The following is a 13,004-nucleotide window of genomic DNA, read 5'->3' on the forward strand; positions in this document are numbered from 1 at the left end:
AATTAACTTTTGGTTCTTCCCTACCCATTAGACCTCTGAAGAAGAAACTAAAAGAAACTAATCCAATTAAAACAAAGAAGACTATGGTGGAGCCATTGATCAGGACAGCAACAACTAGGCAAAGGTAGCTTTCAAGATGTGAAAGATGGACTAAAAGGGCGTTTGCATAAGTGCTATCATGAACAAACAATGGATGACCCACCATTGAAGACCCAGTCCAAAGCTAATCTAAAGGTTGCCTTAACAGCTAAGTAATGGACCAGTAGTGATGATCTTGGTTTACTTCTTGGGATTCATATATGGGTTTGGATCACCCTTGATTGGGAACCTTTTTGTTTTTGGTAAAAAATCGATTTTTATTATGTTTCACTCTTGATTCCTAGTAGTGGTTCGATATTGGATAGACCCTGAATCGGAATTGCCTCAACAAATAAAAAATGTTAGTTTTCACGCTTTCACTGCAAGTGATTGTATCTGTGAAAGAGAAGGAAAAAGAGGCAAGTAAGAAACACACGAGACTCAATAATTGCATGGTTTTAGTGGATCTAAAAAGGGAATGTTGGAAGCTTGACTTTATCTTTTTCTTTTGAACTCTTTTCTCTTTTCTCCTTCACGGCTTCACATAACAAATCCCCCTCCTGGTTCCTCAGGAACTAGTCAATTCCAACAAAGAGACTGGGTTTTTACCCATCTGAAAACTACTCCATTCTGACCTCAGCCATCTTCTCTATCTCGCTTCACATTCTTCCTATTATTTTCTTTCTGCCTGGAAAAATAAGTAAAACCCATGAAAAATGACAAACCAAATTTAAGAAAAGTCGCCTTGCCAATTGCCATTGACAACACACCCTCGGAGTCAGGTTTGAACCCTTAGGAACAAAAGACAAATTACAAAACTGATACAAGACCGATACGAGATCAACTCTAGTGTCATTGACTTCTTATCTCCAGCACAACCAATCCTTATCCGATACGTCAAACAAATATCATAGAGGGCTCTTTTGCTTTCAGGACTGAGATGATTAAGAGTTTGATATTTTGAAGCACAACTAGTATATGCGAATCTTAGACCTTCCAAGTATGACTGTATTTGAAAAGAATATGACTTAGTGCTCTTTAATGGAATATAAAGGCACAATTATCCGATACAGGCCGGCGGATCCAAACCGGTTCATGTTTGTATCGTACTGATACCGGTCCGGAATGGCAGGCCCACAAAACGAGACAACTTGCAGATGACCCCATGCCCCTCGTGGACTATATAATCTATTAAAATATAAGTCAGCTTTTCCATGTCACCTTCTTATTATATTCTTACACGAAGGGTATTTCTGGAACTGAAGAAAATTAAATTGCAAGATAAAAGATTCTCATCTCCGAAACCACATCCACAAGTTTTTTTTTGGGAATATCTGCAACTCAGACTCGTCGAAGAAACGAGTAACTGAACAGTAACCAATCTCTTTCTGGTTTTTAAACTTTATGGGCCATTAGGAAGAAAGCTACCCGAAGCAACCTCGACCCTTCTTTGTCTGCTACAGAAATCGCCATCTCTGCAAAACTGCAAATATCTGATTCAAGCTAAGACCAGGTCTGAAGTCTGAATTTCTGTGGGAGCTACATAGCTACTTCTGGTTTCTGGTCCTATGTTGTCGTTTACCACAACAAAGATGGGATGTCTATTTCAGGATTTCGTAAGAAATCAGACAAGCAGTTCGTTTTCTGAAGAGAGTAGTAGAGGTTAGGGAGAGTAACCTAGATGGGAAATGGTAAGCGTAGGTGGAAGATTTTCTTGTATCGGCCGGGTTCGCTAAAATCAGAATGGAGGGAACCACCACCGAAGGAATTCACCTGTCCGATTTCTGGGTCTTTAATGGCGGATCCCGTGATTGTTGCTTCTGGTCATACTATCGAGCGAATCTGTGTTCAGGTTTGTAAAGACTTGGGGTTTACTCCAGTGCTGCCTGATGGCTCGAAACCTGATTTTTCTACTGTAATCCCTAATATCGCCATTAAATCGACTATTCTCAATTGGTGTCGTACTAATCGCGTCGAACGGCCAACACCGCCAGATGTCTGCTCTGCAGAGAAGCTCGTTCGTGCACTAATTCCCCCGGAGAAATCAACCCTTCATCGCAGGAAGAAGAAGAAGAAGAAGAAGAAGATACGGAGAAGGAAGAGTTGCTTAAAGGAGTAACAGAGAAGCCGTCAGTCAAATATTCTTACGCAGCGACAGAGTTGAATCGCCGGCCGATGCATTTCTACACGAGCTCTGAAGAATCGGTGATTATAGGAACTCCAGGGACTCCAGGAACTCCTTTACCATTTGCTACGCGACCTTCTTGTTATTCGACTTCTTCGTCATCCGACAACGTTTCGGATGATACCCTAAACCCAATGTCCCCAGAAGCAGAGGAGATTGTCGTTAAACTTAAGAGCTTACAAGTGTTCGAGCAAGAAGAATCGGTGGTCTCACTGAGAAAGATTACCAGAACCAACCCAGATATGAGGGTTCCGCTCTGTACCCCAAAATTGCTCTCTGTGCTTAAATCTCTTCTGAACTCACGCTACTCTGTGATTCAGATAAACGCTGTAGCATCTCTGGTGAATCTCTCGTTGGAAAAGATTAACAAGGTAAAGATTGTACGAGCGGGTATCGTTCCACCATTAATAGATGTGTTGAAAGGAGGATTTCCTGAAGCGCAAGAACACGCTGCAGGTGCCCTCTTCAGCCTGGCTCTTGATGATGAGAACAAGATGGCCATAGGTGTATTAGGAGCTTTGCCGCCGCTGCTACACATGCTCCGGTCAGATAGCGAGCGGGCTCGGCACGACTCGGCGCTTGCTCTGTACCATCTCTCGCTGGTTCAGAGCAACCGTTCCAAACTCGTGAAGTTGGGTTCTGTGCCGACGCTTTTAGCCATGGCAAAGGGAGGTGACCTTGCGAGCAGAGCTCTGCTCATACTCTGCAACTTAGCGGCGTGTGCAGAGGGGCGAAGCGCGTTGCTTGATGCGAACGCGGTGGAATGCTTCGTGGGGATGTTGAGGGGAAACGAGTCTAACTGGGACACGATTCGGGAGAACTGTGTTGGAGCGTTGTTCGCGCTGAGTCAAGGGAGTTTGAGGTTTAAATCGCTGGCGAAGGATGCGGGGGCGGCGGATGTGTTGAGAGAAGTGGAAGAGAGAGGGAGTGAACGAAGCAAAGAGAAGGCCAAGAGGATATTGCAGTTGATGAGAAGGAGTGGCTTCGGCCATGACGGCGTCGGAGAAGAGGAGGTTGATTGGGAGAGTTTGTTGGAATCGGGGACGTTCAGTCGGACTCGTCACCGATCCGAATCGGTTGCCAACTCAACTTAGCTCTTAAGTTTCCACTTTGATTGTAAATGTAATTATTGAGGGGTTTTCTTTTTTCCTTTTCCTCCTCCTCTTGTTCATCTTCACTTCCAAATTCTCCACTTTTTGATCAGGGGATGTAAAATCAAAAACTTGTTTTTCTTTTTTTTTTCTGAAAATTATCAATATAACAATTAAGGTGATGTATTCTTATGATCCTTGGAGTTACATCAACACTATCTTCTTAGGAAACATTTGAAGTCTCTACTTTGGCTCTTTCCAAGGTCATCTTCCCCTTTTAATTATCAAGTCTTATCCATATCATCCTTCCCCACAATGGCATTCATAAAGGAATTCCTAAAAGCTTTACAGAATCTGTCTCCTCGGAATGCAAGTGTGGAATTGATACATTGGGTGTTTTCTTTTATACCTATGAAAACTTTTAATGGCATCTGGTTCTTCTTTTCCTTGTCATGTTGTTGTTCATTACTTGAATGAAGCATCTGCTTTTGCATTTCTTATATGTTTAGTAATTGAATTCACCTAAGTCCACTCATCCAGAATCCAAGGGACCACAGGGTGGCGGCCATGGTTCAGATATGTATGTCTGTTTGTGCTCTTTTGGCGTTCACGCTATGGGGCCCCCAACAAGTATTCATGGTAATGAAGATGATTACTGGATCATGATTTAAGCAAAGTTTGTAGTACATGTAACTAGATTTGCAAATGTGAGCCAGCATAACCTCGGAGGGCAAATGCTACTTAAATAACACTTTGTCTTGTCCAATAATTGTAGGGAGTCCCAAGTATTTTGATGGAAGAGAGACATACTTTATCTTCGAGACACGAGCAAACCCATCTTCAAAAGCGGGTTGGGGTATTGGCACTCAGCATCAAACAGGATTTTTGTAGATTCACCATTTGCCCACTGGCATCACAATTCAAAAAAAATATTGAATCAAGTTTCAATTTGGAAAACATGAGGCAATCATCCGCAAATAGCATATGAGTTAACGCTATACCTCTATTTCCGATTCGCATACCTTCAATCGAACTTTCCACCTCAGCAGCCTTGATAGTTGCTGGTAGGGCCAGGGTGCAAAGTACGAATATGAATGGAGGAATGGAATCCCATTGTAGGCTTGATATTGCCTTCGACACATCTATTGATCAAGAATTGATAGGATGTAGTTGTGATGCACTCCATGGTGAGTTCAATTCATTCATGTGAGAACTCTATACAAAATAGCACTCTTTCTATAAACTTCCATTTTAAGGCGATTATATGACTTTCGCATATCTAGCTTCAGGCCAACGAACCGTTATTTGCGTTTTTTCTTGTTCCTTAAGAAATGAAATGCTTCATGGGCTGATAATACATTATCTGAAATGGATCTAAAGGGGACAAAAGCTGATTGTGATGGTGATATCAGTGGTTTTAGGAATTTTTTCAACCGCTCTGCCATTATTTTTGTGATCACCTTGAAGGCCACTCCACACAAGCTAATCGACAGCCTATAGTGTTCCACTTTTTCCGGAATTTTAATTTTTGGGATCAAGCATACAAACATCTCATTCATTGTAGGGTACAATTTCCTTGATCTGAAAACATCTTGAACGAATCTACAGAGGTCTTCGAGAACAAGGATTCAAAACCTTTGAAAAAAACCTGGTGGAAAATCCATCTGGGCTAGGCACTTTGGATGGTTTCATTGCAAAAAAAACATCCTTAATTTCTGATGTCTCAAAGATTTTTATCAATATCTCATTTGTCTCTGTTGTTACTATTGGTGGAATGCTTCCTATGTCTATTTTATATTGTTTGAAAACTCTTGAAATCCTGCCAATGCAAAGTTGTTCTGTTGGTAAGACCATCACCTCTTAATAAAGAGGTCGTACGTTCAACCCTTGCAACATGTGTAATATTTAGGGCTATTTTGGTCATTAAACTTAATTGTGGAAGACGATATTAATTACTTTGGAACTCAGACGTAATTTAATATTCTAAAAAGACCCAATATTAATTTACTAAACTTAAAAAATTCTAAACTCTCCACCACCAACCTATTCATGATAGGTTAGATAGTTAAACAAAAATGTACATTAATGTATTAAGTTCAACAAGAACACAAAGATCTCAATTTGTCTCAATAGAAGTACATTATTGACCTTCTGTCTGAAACTGGTAAGTTAGGTTGCTAGCTTGTAGATAAGTCCAATGGATCCAAATCTGAAATTTGGGATGTATGCCGGTGAATTAAAGTTTTCTGTTTTTTTCTTAGTTAAAAACTTCTAATTTTTTTTTTGTTGAACAAATTATAAACTTATGTTTCTACCCCAAAAAACAAAGAATTTATATTGGACATATGACTATGAGTCCAGCAGATCCCCTGCTCTCTTTTATTCAAAAAATTGTCTTACTGTTTGTTTACTAACGATCAAAATTGCTTCAGTCATGTGCATTTACGGTCAAACAAAATTTTGGATAGTCGAGATTTTGGATCCGACAGACAAGACGGTGACTGAAGTAAGGTCCCCTGAAAATAGGTGGGCTTACGGTTTTTTTTTTTTTTTTTTTTGGGTACAAAGGGCTTTACTAAACCGGAGGATAGGGATATTAATATGCCTCAGCAGAGTGTTGATTTCAACCATTAGACAGCTGCGGGGAGCCGGACGCGACCCGCGGGGCACAAGACGGCACCACCACAAAAACAGGGGGCCAGGGTGGTGATGGGAGGGTTTTTTTTATTTTTATTTTTTTATATTTTCAGTGGTGGGGCCCACCTTTTTGTGGTGGAGAACCCAAGAGTGCTCCCCGACGGGGTGATGATCCGGATTCTTGCGTTGGCTGGGCTCAGGGCCTTTATGAGACAATAAAATTCGATGGAGGGAACCACCGGGCGGCAGAGGATCCTACCTTCCAAATCAGCTGATTCCCTGATCCGGTTCCGATTCTTTAAACCCTAGCGGTAAAAATGTAAATTTGAGCCGAAGCTTTGCTCGAAATCAAGATCGGTTCACTAACCCTAGAAATCCGGTACGAATCGACCAATCCCCTATGAACTGGAATAGGCGATGAGAGAGAGAGAGAGATTTCTGCAGAAGCGTGGTTTATTTTATTCGCGGCATTCTTCTACTCTCTGTGATTCATAATAACCAAACCCAGAGTGCGGTTATGGAGGGAAGCCGGAAAAGGAAGCTTAAACCATCACATCCATCTCCCGTTAAATCAGAGATTGTAGAGAAGAAGGTCAATGCAGCTTCCGAAAGCATTAACGAACCCTACTCAACTCACTCTCGTCCGACTCCGGAAGAATGCCGAGCTGTTAGGGACGATTTATTGTCACTGCATGGTTTTCCTCCTGAGTTTGCCAAGTATCGCTCCAAGAAATGGGAGAAGAACCCTACTACTAGAACTGACGCGGGGGATTCTCCTCCTTCGCCGCCGTCGCTATCGCTTCCTTCGGTGAAATCCGAGCCACAAGAGGATGGGGAAGGTGAAGCTGTGACTGAAACTGTGTTGGATGGTCTCATAAGCATTCTTCTCTCCCAGAACACCACCGATGCCAACTCTTCAAGGGCTTTCGCTTCTCTTAAACGGGCTTTCCCCACTTGGGAAGATGTATGCTTCTCTGCTTCTTCGTCTGACTCACACTTGCGCACACACTCACCCTCTCCATTTCGTATTGATTTTTTTTGTTGGGCACTGAATCATTTTTCTTTGCATGAAGGTTCATGCTGCGGAATCAAAAGGCATAGAGAATGCCATTAAATGTGGTGGCTTAGCTGGGAGAAAAGCCTCCTGTATTAAGAACCTATTGAGGGCCTTGCTAGAGAAGAATGGTAGAATATGCTTGGAGTACTTAAGAGACATGGAAGTTAATGAAATCAAGGCCGAGCTCTGTCGTTACAAAGGCATTGGACCCAAGACGGTACTGTTTCTTTTTATTTTTTCAATTAAAACTATAAAATTTTGTTTTGACAACTCTTTTTAAGTATTAAGAGTTCCTACGTTTTCAGTCTGTTATTTCTGCTGAATGAGTTAGACTGTGAACAAATTTACTAGAACTTCATGTGCTGTCAACCGGGAATAGTGTGTAGCTGCTAGGGCTTGCATGGCTCAAACTAGAGGTTCTGTAATAACATTACACAGGAAGTGCTGCTGCCATTAACAACATTCAGTGTATTAGTATCAGGAAGCTGGTCACTAGGGGTATTCATGTGTGTGGTTTCTATGACTTCTGTATCTAGGTGTCATTTACATGATATTCGGCCCCTTTTGTTGGACATAGCCCACTACGACTTCCACCTAGCTAATCTAAGTAACTACTATTAAGAGGATGATTAGGAGGTCACAGAAGGATTTCTTTTAAGGAATTTTTTTTTAGTGTTGGGACTAATTTTGTCTTAAGAGTAAAGATTAAAGGTTCCATGACCTATAATTTTATGTCCCAGATATTCTTGGAATGTAATATGATTGATGCTCACTTGAGGATTATTTCTTTGCTGGAGTCAGCTAATACCCATTAATTCTGTGCTGCACAAAATGGATCTTATGAGCTTTGTCTGTTTAAAATCCAGTGAACTTATACTAGTTGTCTACAATTACATTCTAAAAGATAAAGGGAATAGAGAAGTCTATATCAAAGTTCAGCTATTTTTAGATACTGTGGTCTGTGGTTGTGATTTTTCTGTTGTATTATGGTAATATCTATAAAATTCGAGTGTTATATTGTTTATTAATTTGAAGCCAATCTCAAGTAGTTAGGACAATGATTGGCTAGCTGAGAAGGTTATTTTCTTAAGTCCCATTCATCATCTTTGCAATCTAGGAAGACTGCCAGAGCAGACATGCCTATAAAAAGTCCTGTTATGATTCCATTTACGTTGCTCTGTTTTTCTATCCTTCTTGTGTTGGGGAGATAAGATCAAGTTTCCTTCAGGGGCAGGGGAGTGTGTGAGAGATAGGAGCTGCAATAAAGATCAAGTTTCCCACAGGGGCAGGGGGTGTTTGATTAAAAGAGGAAGGTTTTTTTTTATGACGGGAATGAACTGGGGATGAATTCAGGTCTGGGAATGTAGAGGATTAGAAGAGGAAGAACAAGGATAGGAAAGTGATTCAATTTACTCATTGTAGATGAACAGCAGGTTTAAGATTGGAAGATGGCCCTGAACTTGCAGCATATGCTGAGATGAAAATTTGATGGATGGGAAGGGCAAACTGAGTAGCTCTCACAAAGCTAAGGAATACTCAAAATAGCAATCTTATTTATTTTCAACACTTCATCCTATTACAACCTTATATAGAAAACTAGGAAGATAGCTTTCTAAATGAAGAAGGCCTGACCATATCCTTAACCCATTAGGTGCAACTTAAACTGACTAGGAAAGTGAAATAGACTCCGAACAGTCGTACTGCAACCCCTTAAATACTTGCCAACAATTACTTGCAACTTAAAATAACCACATAGAACCAGTTCAATTGAACTAACCCAAAACAACTTGAAATAAACCAAGCAAGAAAAGAAACTGGCTAATCCCATATGCAATCTAACAATCCACGATTTAGGCCTATAAAAGTGGCCTATCACATAGAAAACCCATGGGATTAAGGCCTAACTTGTATAGAATGCAATCCTACACTTAATTTTAAGCAAACCGGCCAAATTTGGTACAAATCTAGAATATTCATATCCAGTTAACATCCACGCAGCAATTACAGTTTCCCATTCGATGTCCTTGTGCATTTAAGAACCAGATATTCGACTGCTGATCAGAATATCTGTTTGATAGCTACTTCCCATATAACTTGAATTATTAATCTACATCTTCTGGATATTATTAGAACACTGACTCAACAACATAATAATAGAATCATGTTCAACCTTCAAACCAATAAATTAACCATGGTAATATGTTAGAATTATGGTTAGCTCTAACATCATTAAAACTAGTTTTAGCATCCAGTTTCTGTTTTCTGCCTCTGTTCCCTCGTTTATGACCGCGTGGGCTCATACAGTAATATAATGTCTTCCAAATCCCTGTATATGGATGGTATCATATGGATCATGTGCCATATGTAGCATATATGTAGTTTGCACTTCACCCGTATATTTTTGCATCCATGGGAATTTGTAATCAAAGGGATCCTAATCAGACTAGATTTTGACAATCCACGTGTCTTTAATGGACTGGGTACGCATCAGATCTGGATTTCAATCCAGTCCGTGGACAGCCCAAGTAGTGGAGTGGATTCTCCCCAGGCTGTGAGTTATTCCATGGGCCTCTCATTGTCGCTTTAATTCTAGTTCTGCTTTCCCAAATTGCTTCACATGATTAACATTCAAATCCCCATGAACTAGCTCTGTTTCCTTCTCTTCTTTCAGCAATACTTCTAGCCACCTTCAATCTTTCATAACTTATTTTAATCGTCCATGTTAGCCTCTAAATTTCACCTGATGTAAACCGTACCTTAGCCGAATTCCAGAATCCTAACTATCTCCACCGCTTTACCCTGTCTGAAGTCATCCATAACAAAACGCATCGAAACCTGCTGTACGGCTGTACCCCCTCTGAAATCATCCATCACGAAGCCCATCGAACCCTGCTGTGGACCATAAATTCCCTTAAAATTTTATCCACGAAATAGACCCCAAAGCCATAATTTCAGCCAAAATTGAACCCTAAATCATGAGTTACCAGAGATCTCTCAACTCTAAAATATGTAATCTTATATCTCCCTGGATTCTGCTTATTCTGTCCCTTTCTGATGTCAGTCCTGAAATTCCAGTCTTCAGATCAACGCCCCTGTGCAACCAGTCTTTTCTTCCTTAGATAGTGTTATGCAGTCAAACCTGACTTCCATAAGTAGAGTTTGGGATTTATTTAAACACACTGTAGTTCTTTATATTATTCTGTTTCAGTCAAATGAAATGCATCTGGCTCCTGTTTTAAAGTTCTCAGATTGCAGCAGTTGTATACAATGGATGCTTTCACTGTAATTTTAAACCCAATAGGAGAACAACATAGAACCATGAAAGTATTTTCAAATAATTTATATCTGAGCAGACGACATCAACTTTCCAAGATGCTTAGCACTTTCCATTTCTGTATGTTCTTTTGTGGTCCATTTCAGTAAGATAACAGATCATGGATGCACTTGAAATTTCTTGTGCTGTGATGGTAGCATTTCCTCGTAGGTTTTGGGAATCTGGGAAGTAAAGCAGCTCAAGGATAGATTTATGCTTTATTCTTTTGCTTCAGAATTCATTGACCGTTCGACCAAGCTACTTCTAGCCATATAGCTCTAGCCAGGTCATAGGCTTTTGACACCGTGGTCCTGCATTCCCTTTTCTGAAAGTGCTCTGATATGAACATCTTTTCTTACTTGTTAAATTACAGTTCTGTACTTAATAGGGATATGCTGCTCAAAAGATTCTCTTTTTCATGTGTACAAATATATATTAACTAGGATGCCTACATTACCCATTGTCATGGATACTTCATTCGTAGATGAGCTTGCCACATCACACCCCAGTCGTCATGTTATTATTCTTTCTTGTATTGACAATGGGGATACCTTGTGGAGTAGTTTATTTTGGTGCTTTCATTTCAGACTGTCGGCTTGCCTGAACTAGAGACCCTATATTGAGCACCTTCCTTTTTGTGTGGACCCGGTATATATAAAAATTTCTACCCTTTAAGTTTTCAATTGATAAATATGACTTTGTTGTACTAATTTAGATTGGAGATCTACCACTTGCCATATTGTTATGCTAATGCTGTGTTCACCTCATAATAATTTGTTTCATTTAATTAATTAGGAGTTCCTTTGTTGTCAAATGGATGACAGGTGGCATGTGTGTTAATGTTCCACCTTCAGCAAGATGATTTCCCAGTGGACACACATGTGAGTGTAGAAATACTTCAATTTCTCACTACATTTTTTTCTCAGATTCACTGATTAATGGTGGAGACTTTGCAATGTTTCAAATACTCTGTGCAGGTTTTCCGAATTACAAAGACTCTGGGTTGGGTACCCGTGCAGGCAGACAGAGAGAAGGCATACCTTCATCTAAACAAACGGATCCCAGATGAATTGAAATTTGATCTAAATTGTCTATTCGTCACACATGGTAAGCTCTGCAATATGTGTGGGAAGAAAGGGCTTAGTCAGCAAAGAAATTCCTGTGGCCAGCCCTGCCCTCTATCAAAATACTATTGTACCACACAGACTCATAATAAATAAATAGATAAATTTGTTAATGGGTTTCCAACCTCATAGCCTCTAGTCAATTCTGGTACTCTTAGTTTGTTTTTTAGTCCCAGAAGATTTATCTGGAAGAAAAAGGAGAAAGGATTAGAAGGAGCTATTTAGGTGGCTGGTGGGTAGGGACCATCCTCTTCTCCTGCCTCCACCAAAACTCAAATGAAATGAAGTGAAGTGATCAAATGAGATGGACTCTTATCAAATATCAGTCAGTCACTTACCCACCCACCCATTCACCTGGTCTCAAGATTTCACTCTCAATCATATGATCCATGTGTTAGATGGTGAAGGCTTGATGACTTAGGAAGCCTACCTGGACTTTGGTTATAGCAGGAAAATAACATGATTAGATTAGGGGAGGGGAAGGGAGAGAAGATAATGCTGGAGAACCATTGGTGGAAGAAGTCCAAGATGTAATATGAGACAAGAGAACAAGAATTTCTTTACAAATCCAATCGTTTCTAACTTGTTCTAATGTTTACAAGAGTGGTGTCCAATCAGAACTGACTTCCAACCAAATGGCTTAGCTTGCTTATTCAATAAATTGAAGCAGACGATTGGATTCAGCGGTGACATATGCTGTTGGGTTTAAAATATAGGTTTCCCCTGCTCTAAGAAGATTTGCTCAGATCTTGTTGTTGTAGACTCTTATTAATATATAAATGCTTACATCATTACCCACTTCCAATATTCCTCTGTTTTGACACCTACCCCCCAAATTTGAAAAGGGTCAAAGTTGACACTTACAGAGAATTTTAGATGCATTTGTCAAGTGGCAGATGAGAACATCTTTACGGTAATCACTGATCAAAAACTAGATAGAATATTTATTATGTTAGTGCCCTATTGTCTATTGAATCCTGTATATATCCTGTATCAGATGGGACTTGGTACCCACAATTATGCTACTTGATCATATTAATATTTGATTTGTTTATGATAAACAAATGTTTAAATTGAAGACAGTACATAAATCTAGTTTTTCATTAGTTGGTCAAGAAGATTAACATTTATTATTCTAATCAAGTACAGTGAAAGAGGTTTTATTGGCACATTTGAGCACCTTCCAGGTGATTGCATCCCCACTAATTTTGACTTCTGGGGTTGGAGTCCAAATGCCCAAGTTGATAATTATCTAAGTGTTTATAGACCATGGGTTCCTCTTTAAGAAAACAAAGTGAATCCCCTTTGATGAGGAAAGTTTGAACCGTATCTAACTATAATAAGGAAAAGTATCAATCCAGTATTGCATATGACGGCTCCTTCCATTTGATTATTTCTTATTGATTTTTCTTCTTCCTCTTTCTTCATCACCTTTAATAATTGACTCATTTATATTTCTACTGTTCTTTATTATAAACTTATCTTGTGTTTGGGTTCATTGTATCCTGAACAATAATGG

At 39.8% G+C, this 13,004-nt stretch overlaps 1 protein-coding gene and 1 pseudogene across 1 annotated transcript; both read left to right on the plus strand.

The window, feature by feature from the left end:
- The first annotated feature begins 1,411 nt into the window (after positions 1 to 1,411).
- Positions 1,412 to 3,727, plus strand: LOC149020491 (U-box domain-containing protein 40 pseudogene; annotated as a pseudogene).
- A 2,570-nt stretch (positions 3,728 to 6,297) lies between these two features.
- Positions 6,298 to 12,202, plus strand: LOC149020492 (DNA glycosylase superfamily protein). Its single transcript, XM_089148648.1, has 4 exons — positions 6,298 to 6,955; positions 7,065 to 7,265; positions 11,186 to 11,242; positions 11,339 to 12,202. Exons 1-4 carry the CDS (start codon positions 6,509 to 6,511, stop codon positions 11,579 to 11,581), a joined length of 948 nt encoding a protein of 315 aa, XP_089004774.1. The 5' UTR covers positions 6,298 to 6,508; the 3' UTR covers positions 11,582 to 12,202.
- Positions 12,203 to 13,004: the final 802 nt, after the last annotated feature.

This window comes from Hakea prostrata, chromosome 3 (genome assembly GCF_041222555.1).
Source record: "Hakea prostrata isolate BN-2017 chromosome 3, UWA_Hpros_2, whole genome shotgun sequence".
In the NCBI taxonomy this organism is placed as follows: Eukaryota; Viridiplantae; Streptophyta; class Magnoliopsida; order Proteales; family Proteaceae; genus Hakea; species Hakea prostrata.

Excerpts from the sequence above, each read along its gene's own strand:
- LOC149020492 (XM_089148648.1), top strand. The coding sequence starts at position 6,509 with ATGGAGGGAAGCCGGAAAAGGAAGCTTAAACCATCACATCCATCTCCC. Across the intron at positions 6,956-7,064 it reads CTTTCCCCACTTGGGAAGAT|GTTCATGCTGCGGAATCAAA; the intron begins GTATGCTTCTCT and ends CTTTGCATGAAG. Across the intron at positions 7,266-11,185 it reads AAGGCATTGGACCCAAGACG|GTGGCATGTGTGTTAATGTT; the intron begins GTACTGTTTCTT and ends AATGGATGACAG.